The sequence below is a fragment of the Harpegnathos saltator genome, unplaced genomic scaffold, assembly GCF_003227715.2.
Source record: "Harpegnathos saltator strain DR-91 unplaced genomic scaffold, Hsal_v8.6 scaffold81, whole genome shotgun sequence".
Lineage (NCBI taxonomy): Eukaryota > Metazoa > Arthropoda > Insecta > Hymenoptera > Formicidae > Harpegnathos > Harpegnathos saltator.
The window spans coordinates 687,628-707,500 of NW_020230660.1; the positions used below are offsets into that span (position 1 = coordinate 687,628).

At 48.1% G+C, this 19,873-nt stretch overlaps 1 protein-coding gene across 1 annotated transcript; it reads left to right on the forward strand.

The window, feature by feature from the left end:
* Window positions 1–6,939: 6,939 nt before the first annotated feature.
* On the forward strand, window positions 6,940–18,539 carry LOC105190717 (zinc finger CCCH domain-containing protein 28). Its single transcript, XM_011153616.3, has 3 exons — window positions 6,940–9,666; window positions 15,943–16,027; window positions 17,395–18,539. Exons 1-3 carry the CDS (start codon window positions 9,574–9,576, stop codon window positions 17,541–17,543), a joined length of 327 nt encoding a protein of 108 aa, XP_011151918.1. The 5' UTR covers window positions 6,940–9,573; the 3' UTR covers window positions 17,544–18,539.
* The last annotated feature ends 1,334 nt before the right edge of the window (window positions 18,540–19,873 follow it).

Below are 19,873 nucleotides of genomic sequence, written 5' to 3' on the forward strand. Positions count from 1 at the left end.
CAAGACTGTAGAACGTTTCAACGACTCTAGAGACCGCGACGGCTCCGTACTCGCGCGGTACTTGGATCACGAAGCAATTCACGAATATCCTGTGTCTCACAGTGTATCTCTCTCTCTCTCTCTCTCTCTCTCTCTCTCTCTCTCTCTCTCTCTCGCTTGCCCATTCAATATCAACCGTTGTCTACGAGATCTCATCATCTTTGAATTACGCGCACGCAGATAACGCGGATTTAACAGTCTGACGAGTGTGTGATCGCTTCCAAAAGAGAGAGAGAGAGACTCTCCTCCCATAGTCTTGTCCATATCTAGTCTTGAAGACTGAAGTTCGCCACAAGTCGTTGTTCCATTCGAGCGCCGATCAACCAACGATATTATCATGAACGTTCAAGGACTCATTTCGTATATTCGTGATCCGCGAACTGATACCGTAACGCGCCAGGCAGAACAACGTCGAGTCTCATTTGAGATCCGCGATCCTAGAGACGACGCGGAGAAGCCCGAGTCGTCGTCGCTCTAGAGTCGGAATCGGGAATTCTCGAGAGAGTGTACCATGGTCTTCCATAACGAACGCCACGCGAGAGAGAGAGAGAGAGAGAGAGAGAGAGAGAGAGAGAGAAAGAGAGAGAGAGAGAGAGAGAACCTTCGAGGCGAACGTTGCTGTTTCGTACCGCTTCGCGCGAGCGCTCTGGGGATTTGCACGAAGCGCGCTCGTCCCGGGAGAAGAAATTGTTTCTAGCCTTATATATATACGACGAACGCGAACGCGCGCGTGCGGGCGATCTTTTGTGATAATATGTAATGTATTAACACTATCACATATAGACACATACACACACACACACACACACACGCGTACACACGCATACAGCAGTCTCGCAAAAGCGTGGGCACCGGAGAGTACAATAGGATCTCACAGCCCTTTCGGTGACCTTGCATGGCGCCAATCTAACATACATACATAGACACACACACACACACACACGACCGGTATTTATGACGCCCATAAGAAGATCGTACACGTCGCGGCATTGAAAAAGAGCCCGAGAGGGTGAGACGGCCGTGTCATGGTCGTCAACGTGCACAAAGTTTCGAACGGCCTTTGAGAAAACGAGCCGGAGATATTTGGCGGATTGGTGCGCGATAAAGTTCTGTATTCGCACTTACACCACGATTCCATGATTATAATAAGGTCCGGCTTCTCGGCCTCGTGAGATGTGTGAGAACAGCCTGAACTTACCGATTACGGACCGATACTTTTCAGGGTTCCTCCTTTCAGAAAGAAAGAAAGAAAGAAAGAAGAAGAAAAAAAAAGAAAGAAACTTGATGTCTACAAATTATATACGTACATTATCGAGAGGATGGCTGGTTTTTTTTTTTTTGAAATTCACACCGAGAGCCCGGGGAATCGCGTTCCGGCGCGTCGTCGTCGTTGTTGTTGCATCATGTAGAGAAAAAGTGTTTCCTTAGAACTGTGATTGTTTTGTCTCGCGCAAGGCTAACTCTAACCGCGTACTTCCATAAGAGGGATGTTCGTTATATTTTACTAGAGGAGAGTATTCTTTTAAAGAGTATGTATATTTAGCGTAGCGTGTGTCGTGTCTCTCGCGTGCGTACGAATGAACGACTACTAGAGGAGGAGACACGGTGACGATGTAGAAGAGATGAACACGCAGTCCCGTGTTTTCGGTGTGACATCGGCTTAAAAACAGCGGAAGTGCCTTCCCCTTGCACTCTATACACCATTGCACACAGAGAGAACACGTATACAACAGACACATTTATTTAGACTCGCGACACGAGAAAGAGAGAAGGAGCACTACTTACGATTAAAACGAAAGAGGAAAAGGAAGAGAAAACAACTTACCCGAGATATACATATATACATATTATATTTATATACCCTTATTAATTAAAGTAAATTACGTACATATATCGCGTACACGTATCGTCGTTGTTGCATGTAAGTTGACGCGATGCAACGAAATGGAGAAGAAGAGAATAGGACGTGTGTGTGTATATATATATATATATATATATATATACATATATATATATATATATACACTTGTCGCGCAAGTTAACTAAATTACGCGCGTATACATACATACGGGAGATATTATTTTGTGGACTATGTATGTGTATATACATGAGACCACACACGCGCACTCGACACACTGTGTCGCTACACTCGAGTGCGCTATTACGCGATATTGAGAGAAGTAAAGAAGAGAAAAAGAATGTTTTACGACACAACTATACACACGCATACAGATACTATTTATTATTGTGTACTGTATACTGTCTCTCTGTATATATGTATATACATATATACATGTACGTATATGTGTATATACATATACATATATATATATATATATATAAATTCTTCATTGTACATTGTTATACATACATGTATGTAAACATACATACGTATGTGTGTGTGTGTGTGTGTGTGTGTGTGTGTGTGTATTTGTGTGTGTGTATATATATATATATATGTATGTGTATATACACATTATATATATACATACATACATACATACATACATACATACGTACATACATACACATAACCAGACTTACACATATGTATAATTACAATTATATCTCGAGAATACGTTACTCACGACCCCGGGAATGCAGATGCTACAAAGTTCGGTGCATTCTCAACGATTGTACGCGCTCGCGCGCAAGGTCTACTCCGAGTCTGTCCGAATTCACTTCGAATCACCGTGTTGTGTGTACTCGCGTTTATGTGTGTGCGCGCCGATGCGTTAGGAGACCGACGTCGTCCCTCGTGCAAGTCACGGGGGAAACTGATGAAACGCGACAGCTTGCGCCGACTCGAGATAGAGAGATATAATAGTCAATCTCGCAAGTCTCGAATTGCGTTTTTGCGCGTGCACGCTCACGGGGTTTGTCAAGGAGTCAGCCAGTATTTGTAATAATAATGCTTGAGAAATGCATGAATATTTGTGTTTTATTAATGCTTCTTCTTATTTCATCTCTTTCTATGATAAAAGAAAAGTGAAACAGAACTTCCCGAGACTCGCTATATAATCCCTTGTAATATTTATATTTATATATACATATTATATATATACTTGTGTATTATTCGATATTGCGCCCATTATTGCTCACAGTCTTAGCCTCGCTTCCTGCTTCCCTTGTTTTTAATCTCCTCTCATTCGGAAATCTGTTCGACTCGGTGCTTGTATCGTATAACCACACACACACACGCACACACACACGCACACACACACACACACACACACACACACACACACACACACATTTTCTTTTCTCCTTCTTTGCGTACCTCTTTCTCTCTTTATTTCTCCTTTGTCGTTTAGTTTTTCTTTTCTCATCGCGACCATCATCATTGTTACATCACGCTGTAATTGCGTATGTACCGTGTATGTCGCGATCGGTGTTCCGTCAACCGATCGGCCGACGGATCTACGCCGATCGCGATTTCTCGCGAACACCTCGTTTACACCCTGCGTTTACCCTCGACGTTCCTCGCCGCGCTGGCGTTCTCATAAACGGGGGGCGTCGTCCCTTCACCGTCGCGTGCCCTCGGCGGAACTTTCCGCGCCGTCTTTTTCTCTCTCTAGTTCCTGCGATTCCTTGCGACTATTTTTGCCGCTGAGAGCACGCGAATCACACGCCAAGCACGCGGTCTTTTCTAAGGCCACGTAGATGTTAGCCGCTTTTACTATGGCCAACACCGTAAGAGAGTGCCCTGTACTACTCGCTGTCCTTCTGTCCTCTTCGTATTCCCCCCCGCCCTCCCCGCTCCTCCCGTAATCTCTCATCCATCGTCCTCGACCTCTCCCGTTTATCATCCTCATGGCTTGTCCCGCGCTTTACTCGCGACATTCTTCAGGCACGGACGAAATGTATCTGGGTATATTATTTATATACATATATATATATGTATATATATATATATATATCGATGCCTGTCTCACACACACACACACACACACAGACATACACACAGCCCGATATGTCCCCGATCCAGCCTCTCGCAATCGCCACATTGAGCTCCGTCTCCCAGGCGAAGGTGGGGTCGATCGTCATTCGAGAAGAAGGTCGGCGCGCTCTTATCGCGTTTTGTCGCGCTCTCGCGAATCGTTTATTTCGAACTTGGCGTATACCGCGATACAGAGTGTCTCCCCGGCAACAATGTTTGAATATTCGTGTCGATTCGATCGCCGATTTCACCGCCGACAAGCGGATATCGAGTGACAAAACTCCAGACACGCGACGACGCGCTGTTTTAATGAGATTGGAGAGCTGATGTATTACGCTGCGCTGGTTCGCAATACACGGCTTCGCCATTTTCTCGAGAGACAATTTGGAATTTTGGCAAACCAACGAGAGTTGTGACACGACGATTGTTCGAGGTGAAGAGAAAAGAGTTTATTGCGCTCCGAAATTGACAATTAAATGCCTGTGAGATATAAGACGCACTCGTTTCTCTTATTGCGACCTTTTTCATCTCTCTCTCTCTCTCTCTCTCTCTACCGATACACCCCCCTCTCACTGCTGTTAATCCCGCGTTCCCTTCCCGCTCTCCCCATCCGGCTTTCTTTGTTACTCATCGCTAAGCCTGCGTAAGATGTGCGTGTGTGCCTAATACGAGCTCCTTCACATAACGCTTGGCACAATATATGAGCCTACTGTAAATATAGAATCTCGACGAGTAACCGCCGAGGTCGAAGATGACGCTTCCAAAGACGTGACACCGCCTGCACAATTGCATCGGTGTAACTATCACATTATACACGGTGCAATCGCGGACACGGACTGTCCCGTCGCGGGGCATTTTGGAATCGTCCATCTTTGCTGGCTGCAACTCTGCGCGATAAGCTAAGAGACGGCGCGAGGCGACCTCGCGAGTGCATCGCATCGCCGCTCTCGTCGTTCGCTCGCGCGTCCGTTGGCACAGCGAGTGCCACAGTCTTTTACCTTATCGCAGCAAGATCACTTCGCTAGCTGCTTCTAGTTTCGCGCGACCCGCGTTTGCCGCTTTCGCCACGTTCGGCGAGCCAGAGCCATTTCGCGAGCGACGCGAATCCCATGACCGCCGAGCAGCGCGGCCCGCATTTTCCGCCCCCGGTTCATCATTCGTTTCGTCGTCGTCGCGATCGCGAACGACCGAACGAATGAGCCGAGAGATAGCTCGTGGCAAGCTTCGGCCGCTCGGTAGTGCACGAATTTCCCGGACTCCCGACGACGACGATGACGAGGAGAGAGCGGCAGCCATCCGCTGCGGGGAGAAAAGCTCAGGATGGCCGGTGCAATCTGTCGATGAGCGCTCGTCGACGCCCAGCCCTGTGTAAACGGAAGTTTACCGCTCCGTGCACGCACGGAGCGAATTAATCTCGCGGTCATACGAGGACGATTTGTCGCTGCGCGAACCGGTGCGCGCACTTTGCCGTGTGATTGGCTTTCTCTCCTTAAACGTCGTTAAACGGTCGAACGACGGCGGTGTCTGATTATCGCTCGTTTTGTACATTACGCGTTTGTGATCGCTCGTTGTATCGAAGAGAAAAAGGAGGAGCAGGAGAAGGAGGAGAAGGAGGAGGAGGAGGAGGAGGAGGAGGAGCAGAAGCAGGAGAGAGAGGCGCCGCATTTTTAGCGGGGAGTCTCCTCCTGGTAGCAGCGTGCCATGACACACGAGTAAGTCCGTCTCTCGCGTTCGTGGCTAATCAAACGTTTACATGTGCTTCTGTAACATAGCCCCATCACGCCTCCTCCCGCCCCGCCCACAGACTCCGCCATTAATAATCGATCGATATTGTTACCTCGCGCTGCGTGCTATCTATCTTCTTCTGTGCTAAAGAATTTGAACGCAAGCGACGCTTCTCTCTCTCGCATAGCCGCATACCTGCGCCGAATATTAAAACTCGACCTGCAGCGCACACTTTCCAATGTAAGTATCGCAGTAGCACTTTACCGTATAATCGCATTATGCAAGAGCTTCAGCTATATATATATATATATATATATATATATATATATATATATAACACATACATACACATTCGATGAGCTACTTAGAGCTGACGTAAAATCAGACATCTCGCAGTAGACGCAGATTTGTGTGCTTACCCGCAGTATCCTGCGTCTCTTGTCCGCGTGCGACGCGCTCTAGTCTAGAATAAGTAGGCCCCGATTTGCGTGCCGAATGCATTTCCCGGGGAACCAACGTGGAAGTCGAACTGGCGAAAGGAGAGTGTTTAAACCTCCGGACCGAGAGACAACGTTCGAGTTAGCGCGTGGTATAACTCGTTTGAAAATTCGTAGCGAAAAAGGTCAGAAATTACGGAAAATGTACGTACATCGGTACTTTGTTGTTCGCTCGCTGCCGCTCGAGTTGACAAAACATTTCCGCAACTTCGTGATCGATTTCGAATTCGCGGAGGGAAAGGCAAAATAACGTAACACACACACACACACTGAAGCGGAAGTAGATAATTTCGGAGGTTTAAAAACGTTCGGAATAGCCGAAATACGCGACGATTTCCAGCCGCGGGTGATCTTGATTTACGCGGATTTAGAGACTCGCTGCTCCCCGGAAATGCATTAATCGCTCCAAATGGGAAGTCATCTGTATCTGTTATTGCCTGGTCAGACTGTCGCCTCGACAAAACTCGATACAGACATACATACTTATCAGCGCATGCGAACACGGTGTTACATACAAACGCAACGCTTCGTAGAATGGAATGCACGAGAGAGCGAAATACTGTCGCTGTGTCGCCGTATATATATATATATATATATATATATACACATATACATACATATATATATACATATACATGTACATGTGCATATATATATATATATATAAACATATGTATGTATGTATACATACATATACATATACATACATTATATATGTATATATCCCGGATATACAGTGTTTAAATGTGTGATTAATAATACCGATGCGACACAACGCCGGCTCTTGGCCGCGTTTGGTGTGCGTTTGCAGCGCGCGATGCTGCATGGAGACTAATCGGCGTGAGCGACTTGTCTGTTTCGTTAGCGCGGATGTGCCAGGATGTGTGCCTATTCCGCCGGGATATGCCCAGCGAACGTCGAGTAGGCCCTTTTACCATTCCAAGCTGCGTCTTTCTCGTACGAGCGTCACGGCTCGTAAAACGTAGCTTCAGCTTGGCTATGAAACAGAAGGGCATATTTAGCGTTCGATACGCGTCCACACGGAATAGAGCCTCAGGCCTCTGTGCGAGATGAATGCCCAGCCACCACCTACACACGCATGCATATATATATGTGTGTATACATATATAATGCATCACACACGCCACCGTCGCCGAATGCATGTTGAGACGCGATCGTTCATGGTCTCTCTTTCAACTTTCTGTTTCATGCTTGCCCTCTTCGCCTGGATATACCACCCACCGCACGTCTTTCGACCGAAAATTTACCACGCATTCCACCGCCCCGTTCGATCCACCACCACCACCACCACCCTCCCCTCCCCCTCGCCACCACCGACGCTTTCATCCCGACCGATCCCGGAACCGATGCCCGACGTCCGTCCCTGTGGTGGCCCGCGCGGCGTCGGCCTAATCCCTTAATTGATCCCCGAAACGCTCCACGATCGCCACTGTAAACGCCTACACTACTCCCTCGCCCCGATCCCACCGATCGAACTGCACTCTCATGTGGCGATTGTGTCACCACGCGAACGATTCTTCTACTATCGCTCGCGCATCGACAATCTTCGTGCGACGGAAAATGCAAAAAACAAAAATAAACATCATAAAAAATAATCATCGTTTAACACACCGACGCTAATAACGCATTCGCTCGTGGCCCGCCTGTAAAAATGCGTTTTCGCGCGTGTCATATAAAACGCGACAAATGCGTAACAATAACGACGCGTATACACACACACACACACACACACACACACACACACACACACACATCGTCGATCTCGTTCGTTTCGCGCGTCACTTAAAAAACTCGGCGCAAATCGCCAATTATTTCGTTCGCGTTTGCTAATCAATCGCGGACGAACTTTGGTCGCCGGTGCTCTCTTCCTTTTCTCTCTCTCTCTCTCTCTCTCTCTCTCTCTCTCTCTCTCTCTCTCCCCCCTCCTTCTCTCTTTTTTTTTTTTAATTCGTCGCAATCGCTGAACTCGTTCCGTCCGTCGCTGCCCGCCGCCGAATCGTTCGATAAATATTTGACAAACGAATGAACGAAATAAAACGGCATACGGACTCGAACGCGAACTCGCGCGCGGACCGACTCGGAAAATGCCGGCCTGCGGTGGTAAAACGAAAAATAAACGAAATGATAATGCCGATAAAAACACACGTGACGCGTATACACGCATACACATACACACGCTCTCTCGTCGTCGACGGGTGGCGCGACCTGACATAACGCGCACTTCTCCTCACCGCTTTATCACGTACCTCGGTTCGATTGGTTGATTGATTTCTTTTTCTTCCTTCCGCCCGATTTCGCCTCTACCTGACGGGCCTCATCGTTCCTCCGTGCCCCCCCGCGCATATATCTAAATACAATCTCCCGATTCCGACGTATACACGTATATATCGATCATAATGAATATTCTTGAAACGCGCTGGCTTTGGTTGTGTGCACCGCCGTCATCGCATCACTCCGACGCCTTCTTCTCATCGTCATCACCACCCGTGGACAAAACCGAAACCGTGGAAAAAAAAAAAAAAAAAAAAAACTGACATCCGCGCGTGCGGCATACCCATGGTACATGGCGTCGTCGTTCGCCGAATCAAAAATGTATAATAATGCGTGCGGACCCACGTGTGTCCTCTGCTCTACGTGTGACAACCAATGTACCGAAATTGTTTCCCCCCTCTCTCTCTCTCTCTCTCTCTCTGTCTCTCTTTTTTTCTTTCTCTTTCTACCTGTGTCTGTCTCTCTGTCTCTCCGTTCGTACGACCGTGCGCGTAAACGAACCCGGGGAACGGAAAAAAAAAAAAAAAAAAAAAAAAACAATACAATACGAAACGAAATACGCGGGCGCGACGTCAAGCCGACGATTTACACTTTCGTTTTCCGTAATTTACGCTTTCATTTTTTCCGCGCTCTTTCACGCGCGCTCCGCGTCCCGGCATGTTCCTGCGCGCGCATTAATCCAAACGACGAACGATTGCGACTGCAATTTAACCGACGACTCATCATGTTCATTTATGGAGTGTGTTTGATACCAAAAACCAAAAAAAAAAAAAATTTAAACTTCAAAAATAACAACAATGGTAAAACGAAACGAACGATGCGCATTAAAATTTGAAAAAAAAAAAAAAAAAACAACAAAACCAAACACAATGTATAAAACAAATTCGATTTTCACTGTCGTACATGTACCTGGATGCTCCGAGGGCACGCTCCACCGCGTGTCTCCTTTGATCTGGTGCCTTCTCCACCGAATTCAACCGACTGTGGTATAATGAACGACCACCAAAAAAAAAAAAAAAAAAAAAAAAATACTACCGATACTTGAAAAAAATACCGTACGAACACTGCCTCGTTTGCTGCATGTGGATCGCCTTAGCAGCCTTAGCCACTGTCGGGGCCCAAGTGGTCCCCCAAAACGCTCACTGTGTCGTCTACACAGACAGCTGCGGACAGGTAGACTCATTATTGTAACCAGTTTTTTATCCGGTCTCGAGTTTGCATCAGAAGCGCCGGCCGAGCGGGACCGGTCGAGGGGAAGTTGTAGCGCGCGAAACCGTCGGCGCCGGACTCGGCGACTCCGCTTGACCTTCGATTTCCTGGAGGATCCTGCAGGATTGTGCGCTTTATCGCTCGATTCGTCCGGATCGCGCTTCAGAAAATCATTCAGCGTCTTCTTCATTCTCGCATTCTCCTCTCCGGAGGATTGCGCGAATGACGAACTTGACGTACGTCAACACTTTGCACTCTCACTTTCTCTCTCTCTCTCTCTCTCTCTCTCTCTCGTCTTTCCCCATTTCACGATTCCGGCCGATAATTCTGTCCGACTCGAAAAGCTTCAAGTCACGCGGCGCTTTGATGCAAGCTCGAACTTTTATTGCTGCTAACCTTCAAGGTTAACGGGGGAGAAGGATGCGCATTGGGTATCGCTCTCTACGAGTCTTTAGTCCCCCTCGCTATCTCAGGACAGCGAAGGAGTATTGTTATTGTTTCATTGTGTGCCACGATGGACCCGAAAAGAGCGAGCCTCTCGATAATCCGCATCTCTCGGTAACTTTGGCTAACACGTAGCTTTTGGGGGCATCTCCCTCACGACTGCTCACCGCAACTATAACTGCGAATAACCACTGCCTTATCTGGTGTTTGTTTATTATTATTATACCAATAATTATATTATTATGCTATTTCGAAAGCGTTGTCGTCACCTCTGCCCCCCCCCTTCAACCCTCAGCCCCCTCACACATTACATACAGAGATACGATACAGGAACACACACACACACACACACACACACACACACGCTATACATGTACATCACGTCACAGACTTATTCACGAAGAAAGAGATGCACGCTTCTTATACAGTAATTAGTATGATTAGTACTTTTGCCATGTATCTATATATATTATATATACATATACACATATATATTATTATATCTATCATGCCATTGTCTTGATGCCGCTTGTCTGATTAACGTTGCGCGTTATTTGTGGATGAGGATATATTGTCGGGATGTCTTTTAAACATTTCTTTGTATACGTTACGACTGAATCTAATGCTACGTCTGAGAGCAACTTCCATCCTTGTACCGCTTCTCAGTATCTATTTGTTTATATATTTTTTTTTTTCTACTCTCGCAGTGCATCTTACCGCAAGTAGCAATTACGATATGGAGACAGCTGTTTACGAGTGTCGGGCGTGTATACTGCATGTTCATTAATATTACACCGCTGTTGACACGAAGGGAGCGCGTATCATGCAACCAGGGAGCACGAGCCGCACTTTCGAATCGAACGAGGATACTCGAAACGCAATTTGTTTTCTCTCTCTCGTGTCTCTTTTCACTCGCGATTATAGGCGACGCTCGATTCGTCGCGTGAATTTACGGGTCACGTCGCAGCATTGCAAACTATTCTCGCCGCGTTCGGTAGTAATACTGCGTTCGGAACGTTATATATTCGAAAGCTTAAAAAATCCCGCACTTTCGTATCGAGCGCTTCGAGCGTTTCCGCGCGAACAGAGACGCAGACAGAGACCGGCTGACTGACTGCTCGACCGAATCGCGCGTTTCGTCGTTTTCGACAACCGTTGCATCTCTTTTCCTTCCGAAAACACGATTACGGTTTTCTACCCTGGTTGGCATCATCGCGTGTATCGCGTGTGTGTTGCGTGCGCGAAGCGCTCTCTGTCGAGACGCGAAAAGTCGAAAAGTCGAGTGAAAATCGACAAATCTCTCTCTCCGAGAGAGGGCTGTCCGGCCGTTTCCATCGGGCCAATGACAATGGCGTGATGATGACGATAAAGACGTGTAGATTCAGAGTATCGCTTCAGAGAGAACGTGTCCTTCGCGACGCGGTGTCAAACCTTGCCTCTTCCACTTAGGAGGGACGCGCTCCTCGCGTTTTTCGAGTTAACACGTAACCGTGAAAAGCGTAAAAGCGGCTACCGCCGTGCCGTGCCGTGCCGTGCCGTGCCGTGCCGTGCCGGGGAATCGACGCAAACTCTCGAGCGCTTTCAATTCGCGACGTGCCAGATCGCGCGCGAAAAATCAGACTACTCGCAATCTCGACCCCGGCTCTCCCGAGAGAGTTGGCGTGACCGACACGATTCAAGGAGCAAAAGTACACGCGGCTTTCGATCGAAATTTCCTCGTTTCCGGCGTTACTTTGCTCGAACGGGACAAGAGGAGGGAGCAGAGACGACGACGAAGAAGAAACGACACGGAGTGTCTTTTTTTCGCTGCTCGCACCGATCGCTTTCGATCGCAATTAAGTTTCGAGTGCACGCGCGCGTGAAGCGAAGCATATAACATATAGGATACATGGACACAGACAATTGAGAAAGAAGCGCAGCGCGAGAGCTCACGCTTGGTGATTTCTCTCGCGACATATATATATATATATATATGTGATAAAAAAATAATATATATATATATATATACATATATGTATGCCCTCGAGCGTAGAATACGAATGTGCCAACGAATCATCTCCATCTGACAAAGCTTTCCCCGCACACGGTCGACGATCGCGTCTAACAACGACGATCGTCACGCGCGTTGTTCTCTGTCGAAAACAACAAGTCTCTCAGCTGTTATACATATTCGACCAGCTCTGTCGTTATGGTTGCGGAGTCGCAGTTGACATAGTGTTGAACTTATTTGCAGTAGAATATTATTAATTTGACGGCTTATATACGACATCCCACATCCATTATTATACGATATATTGCCGATAACCGCTGACTTTGTCCAAACCCGTCCGACCGGCCCGTCATCTCCCCTCGTCCGCCTGCCCCTCCCCCTCCCCCCGTCTCGCCACCGCGGCCGCCCTCGTCACTTTGGTTCGCTGGCGTGGATCACCCGAGGACTCCTTTTTTTTCCGTAGCTTTCCGTAGTGAGTGGATGTGTGTGTTTCGGTCCTGTAATTCACGCACGCGAACCAAGACCGACGGTGAGTCGGCTTTTGGCAGCACACTAACGCTTGGGTGATGACACTGTATTATCATCGCTGATACACGGACCTTATACGTCGTCATTTTCGCTGTCGTCGCCGTCGCCACCGTCGTCGTCGTCGTCGTCGCCGCCGCCGCCGCCGCCGTCGCCGCCGCCGCCGCCGCCGCCGCCGCCGCCGCCACCGCCGCCGCCGCCGCCGCCGCCGTCGCCGTCGCCGTCGCCGTCGCCGCCGTCGCCGTCGCTGTCGTCGTTGTCGTCGTCGAATAGAAACCGACGTTTCTCGGTCTATTAATCACACTTGACACGCGTACGATCGAGTAACTTTTCGAGTAACACCGATAATCACCCAAGCAAACGATCCCCCTTCTCCCGGGCCATTATTTGCATGACCAGACTCTGTGTTCGTAGCGAATTATCTCTTACGCAATTGCAAGAATTGTTTATTATAATATGGTTAATATATATTTATGATTATATATACATCTCACTTTTGTATTATTGACGTTATCGTTATGATTATTTGTTTTTTTTTCTATTATTGTTATTATCATTATTTCTATTATTATCGTCATGTTATTATTATTATTATTATTATTATTATTATTATTATCGTTGCCTAACTAATGCTGTTGCAAACGATTACGTTGTCAGTCACTTTTCAGTCAGTTATCGAGATAATCGAGAAGCACGATCGCGATCACACATTCTTACGTACGAGGGTGTGCGGGGCAAAATACTTGGCCGAGGTCGCCATTTAACACGCTGCCGCGAGCGATTTTGTTTCCAGTTACTCGTCAACCCGTTTTACGTTTCGTCGCGATACATTTTCCGTATGTTTTGCACGCTTCTATGGTGAGCCTATGGTATACTTTTTGCGCGCGATGATACTTTGTTCATTTGATTAATGTATATATATATGTATATATATATATATATATATATATATATATATACATACATGATTTTCTTTTTTGTTCAATTTTTTGTTTCATATATCTGTCTGGTAGGTTGTTAATGCTTTAACCTAACGTTTTGCTAACACGAAAACCATTCTCTGGAATTTGATGTTTAATCTATTTTGCTGCATTTGTCTCTTATATATTTCGGATATACGAGTAATTCTCCTAGATACGAGTGTACGTGTGTGTTTCCGTGTGTGTGTACATATAATATGCATACTTCTCTTGACGATGGGTTGCGATGGGACGAAAGCAAAAGAAAGAAAGAAAGAAAGAAAGAAAGAAAGAAAAGAAAAGAAAAGGAAAGGAAAAAAAAACGGAAAGGAACGGACAGTAGTAGCGTTGTAGTTGGAGGGTGGAGTTTCCGCTTCACACTTGGCTCCTCTATATTCGTGTTCTCTCGATGGCCAATGTTCTCGCATTTATGTCTCTCTCTATTCCACTCGCCGTTGGTTAAATGTGAAATTATACAGATATATATATATATATATGTATATCTGTATAACGCGCGAAGTAGTAGCGAGTAGCGAGACATTTTCTCTCGCCACCGCGACGGGATGAGATCTGAGTACGTCCGGCGCGCGCCTTTCATTGTCGCGTGCGAGCGGACAAACGCGCGCGCGCGCGCGTCCGTCGCGAACAATATACGTGCGTACATATTATATATATACATACACACATCTGTACATGTAATTGTCGCTCTTATCTCGCGAAACCGGGAGATTACGTTTGTAACGTCCGACACCGTCCGGCATCGTTCTCGATCGAGACGACGAGAGGGCGACGGAGAGAAAGAAAAGAGAGTTTCGACGCGGCTCCGCCAGTTCTTTCCGTTGCTTTCCTCTATGTATTTTGTTAACTAAAAAACTAAAGTTTCAGTCTAGTCATTGTACTGAATGGCCCGCTGAGAAGAGGGCTACCTGATTCGCAAATTCTACACGCGTGTCTACTACGCATTACGCCGTTTCGCTCGTTGATCTTGCTCTTGTTACGACCGCGCGAGAGTACACGCGAGAGGGAGGGGGAGAGAGAGAGAGAGAGAGAGAGAGAGAGAGATAGAGAGATAGAGAGATAGAGAGAGAGAGAGAGATAGAGAGTATTCGCTGTGCTCAGTCGGATCGTAGACTTTCGCGTGCACGCGTTTCTCTCGCCTTGTCGCTCGGATTGCTCGGAGACGAGATTTGCGAATCAAGAAGAGATCCTCTACGTTTTTTCTACGTAGGCGCGCTCTTTGCACACAGTCCGGATAGTCCGGATGTCCGGAATGTCGCGGAGTTTTCTAGCCCAACGAAAGTGTCACACACACGCAGCCGACCCGCGATTACGATTATTAATACGCATCCCCCTCGATTCTCGCCCAATCAAACACCAATTTTTTGCAAAATCCCGGCAAACCGCACAACGTATCCATTCGACGTAGAGAGTCGACACGAGATGAGACGCGAGGCTCGCTCGCAGTCTCGTAATCCGGCCGGTTCTTTTTTACTTTTAATTTCACACCACAATATATACATACGATAAATAGGAAATGCCCTGTTTGTGAAAACAAAAAGTTCTACTGCAAATTTACCACCTAATTATGCATGTGCGAACACTCGGCGCAACACAATTCGCAATTCGTCCGTTACGGCCGCGCTGTGCCGCGATCGCATCGCAAGACCGGTCGCTCGTGACGTGAAATCACTCTCTCTCTTTCTCTTTCGATCGCCGCAGACTCGCGCGAATCACGAGTACACATCACTCGCAATCGCGCCGATTGTTCGCACATTAGTAGCAATTAATCAATATCCACATATGAACCGATCTTCTAGAGCATGTAATGTACCGTGAATATGCTCTAACACTGGAGAATTTTCGAGTGTGTGCGTGTGCGTGTGCGTGTGCGTGTGCGTGTGTATGGTCGCGCGAAAGTGCTCGTTGAGCGCTGCCTGAGTGATGCTCGAAAGTTCACCGAGGCGGTAAACGAGGCGAAGAACGCACCGCGATCTTGACTAATTTCCATTCATGCCTCTCGCCAACGAGAGCGACATTGATTCTTGGCCGAAGAAAGGAAAGAAAAAACGGGCATCTCCGGGCTTCACTTTCGAGCGGACCCAAAACGAGAGCGAGGTGGAGACACACGTCCGCGTGCGTGAGTGCGTGAATGAGTGCGCGCGTGCGTGAACGCTCGCGAGTGTGCATGTGCGTGCGCGTGTCTGCAGTACCATAAGTTTTCCTCCTCATTTTTTTTCATCTTTTTTTTTTTCTCTCTTTGCGAAACGCATACCCCTGGTCGATTTCATTCGCTATAAGAGTACCTGGCACATTTTCTTTCAGTTACTGGACACCCTCCCGGTGTGCCAAGATTTTAATCGACAAGTGTGCAACCGTCCCGCCTGCAAGTTTATCCATCTCAGTGACGGTGAGTTTACTCGTTTACCGGCGCGCGCGCGCGAGAGAGAGAGAGAGAGAAAAAGAGAAAGGGTGCTTTGAATTAACGCGGAGCGACGGGGAGATGTGCGGCGACGAAAAACGAAAAGAGAATCCGCGGTCTCGCGGTATTAAAAGTGTCGACGCGTGTGGAAACGTCGAATCAGTTTGGTGCGGCGAGAATACGAGGCAATATCTCAGAGAGCCGGGGAGAGAACGCGCTCTCTCTCTCTCTCTCTCTCTCTCTCTCTCACCCCGGCTCGCCCGTCGCCCGATTGATATTCGTCGAGCGCCTGAGCGATTTTCAAATTTCTCCCCGGTCACGGATCGGTATCACGGGGTGACGAGGTTTCCGCTAAAATCGGCAATTTCGCTGAAATAAGCGTAGAGCACGAGCGACGGCAGAAATTCAGCTATTGAAATTCCTCCGCGGCCGGGCACGGGACGTCTCGTGGGCGATTATGGCCTTGTCTTCCGTTCGTCGCCCGATTCCCCGACGAGTCCGTCAATTCCGCTTGCGGGACGCGTCGCAATTACGCGCAATAAATCATTCGCGCGCGGGCGCGAGCGCGAGCGCAGTTCTTTTCCGTCGCGTCGTGCTCTCTCCGAAAATCCGATCGTCGGTTCGTTTCGCGCTTTCATTTCGCCTGCTCACCACTCGCGGCCGACGTCTCGCCTTCGACGTCTCGTGTCGATCGCCTTCATTATCCCGCGACGCGTTTATTAAATGTCACCGTGTCGTTGTAACGCGGCTCGCTCTCGCTCATTTAGCGCGCGCGCGCGACCCTCGTCGCGTGGGTGTGTAAGTAACGAGAATTTCTCTTTTGTCGAGAGAACCGCCGTTAATTAGCTTTCGCGAGCGATAATGAGCGATCGATGTTGCTCAAGATGTGCCGTGACGGGAAGAGAGAGAGAGAGAGAGATAACACTCGTCGGCGGCGTGGGCCTCGTTGGAACAATTAGTAGCGACGCTTCTCAGCACACATCGATTGCGCGCGAGACTTGCCGCGGATTTGCATAAATTCCATCCGGATCCGCCGCCGCCGCCGCCGCCGCGCCGGGACAACCGAGAATATATTTACGCGTCGCGTAATTGTGTAACACGTTGTGTGACGAATGCTCCGCAATCAGAGCGTCTTTCTGATCTTTGACACAGGAACAAACTAATTATCTTTATCACACGGCCCGAGCGTCCTTTTGTGCCGTTTTTTTTTTTTCATGTGCGTTTGATCACGTACAGATAATACATATCTCTCGATTGCGTGTAATGGCTGAAAAGAAAGGAGGGTCTTTACTCCCCCTCGCGCTGGCCGTGACCACGAGATGACCGACTGACCCGATGTCTCTGTAAATTTGCAGGAAACGTGGAGGTGATCGAGAACCGCGTAACGGTGTGCAGGGACGCAGTAAAGGGTGCGTGCATGCGGCCCCAGTGTAAATATTACCACATACCGGTCGCGTTGCCGCCGGCGCCTTTGATGGCGATCGCGACGTCTGCGACGCCTTAGGGCCGATTCCGCCAGCGATTAACGCGCACCGGCACCGCGCGGGGACGCCGAGGAGGAAGGATTCGATTCGAGAGCTTTGCGCGAACGCGCATTCCCGCGCACGTTGGGAACGCGCCGTCGGCATCGGACAAGGCGAGAGGAAGCGGCCGGGAGGAAGAGGAGGAAGTCGAGGAAGATGAAGAGGGAAAAGAAGAGGAGGAGTTCCTCCGAAGGAGGAGACGGCGCCGATCGAGGCGAACGTCGTCGTCGTCGTCGTCGTCGTCGTCGTCGTCGGCGTCGATTCGATATCGCTTCAGCAGCGCGTCGATATTCCTTCGCGACACTCCTCTCCGACGTACACACTCGTAATGCGCACGCACGAATGTGCGAACGCACGTTCAGGTGACAGGCGAGAAACAACGTGTCGTAGGAGGGTAGGTAGGTAGGTAGGTAGATAGATAGATAGGAAGGAAGGAAGGAAGGAAGGAAGGAAGGAAGGAAGGAAGGAAAGGAGAAAAGTGGAGACAGAGAAACAGTGCCGCCAGAGAGTTCCTGTCGCGCAGAGTCGCGAAACGGGGAAAGGAAGGAAACGCGCGCGTGCACGCCTATAGATCTCTCTCTAGCTTTTCCTTTCGTTTCATCAGATCGTCGCGACGAACGAAGACCGCGGCCGTGGAAATATCGCGACAGGCGATCGTCCCGAGGCACAGGGGAGAAAATCGAGCGATCTCCGGTGAATCGCCGCGTCGGCGCGCAAAGGGGCTAGCAGTTGCCGCGAGAGAGAGAGAGAGAGAGAGAGAGAGAGAGAGAGTCGTCGCAATAGCCGTTAAACAGCGAGCTAGCAAGCGCAAAAGTCTTCCTTCAGAAGTTACCCTTTCGTTCTTTCGATCTGCATTTGGCTTCCCGCGACGAGTCGTCGCGAACAGACGAATCGCTCGAGATGCTCGGCGTCTCAACTTCCACGGATTCCCTTTTCTCTCTCTCTCTCTCTCTCTCTCTCTTTCCTTCTCTCTCTCTCTCTCTCTCTCTCTCTCTCTCTCTCTCTCTCTCTCCCCCCCTCCTTTTTCCCTTCTCTCGTTGACCTACTCGCGTCGCGCGAAAAGGTGTCACTCGGACTGAAGGTCCGACGAGGCCGACGGAAAGACGATCAAGAATTCGTCCCCGAGAGCGAACGCGTCAGGATTCATTCTTCTCGCGATCGAGCAGGTCGGCGAACGTTGAGCCGCGCGATTTAGCGTCTTTCGAGTTTCCATCGTGACTTTCTCGTTGGCGCGTCGATGTCACCGGGAGGTCACACGCTCGTTCCCCGATCTCTTTGGAACGATCGACAAACGCGATAGCTTCCTCGAGAGCAGCAGGGCGCAGAGCTGAAGAGAAGATCCTACATTCTCGCGCGATCTTGGACTTGCGTTTCTATTGTCTCGACGTCACGGATGCGATCAACTTTGTTTCACGATCGGCAAGTGAGGAGGACAGAGTGCATCGCGTGTATAGTTGTAGAACAACGCGACTCTCTTTGTCGTCATCTCCGCGCTTCGGAATGAAGCATATTCATTCTGTTTCGATCGATGATATTTACGGGAAACTCCACATCTCGACTCGTCCGTCGCTCGAAGAGGCTACGTTTCGTATTTGCATACGTTTCTTCCTTTTCCCGATTCGCCGTGACGCGCGATGCACGTTCGCGCAACGTAAAGCAGGCTTGTGAGAGAACCCGAACAGAGAGAGAGAGAGAGAGAGAGAGAGAGAGAGGGAAGGAGAGAGAGAGAGCAGGAAGGAAAGAGAAAAAAAGAAAGAAAGAAAGAGAGAGTTTCGAAATATTGTTCCATAAGGACGTATAAATATTATACATAATACATATATATATATATATATATATATATAATTATATATATAAATATATATATATATATATATATACTCATGCCAGATTCTCTGGCGTGAGAGAAGTTGTAATTGTACCGTATAAGTAGACTAGCTAGGGGCCGCGAATCAACGCGAGCGTACGAATGACTGATGGACGCTAAACTTGAGGGAGAAAGAGAAACGTAAAAATACAAAAGTGTAAACGACGATAAATATCACCGAGACGAGATGAGAGAAGAAATAATTTACACGAGAGAACGCGCGGTGACGCATAACGAACGTTTTTTATACTCGTATATAACAAATCTCAATTATATTTTGTTTTTATGATAATAATGTAAACGCGTGTGTGTGTATATACATATGGAGGAGAGACATGTAATATGTATATGCATGCATATGCATATATATGCATATATATACATACATATATATAGATATATATATATATATATATATGTGTGTGTGTACATATATGCAAGAGT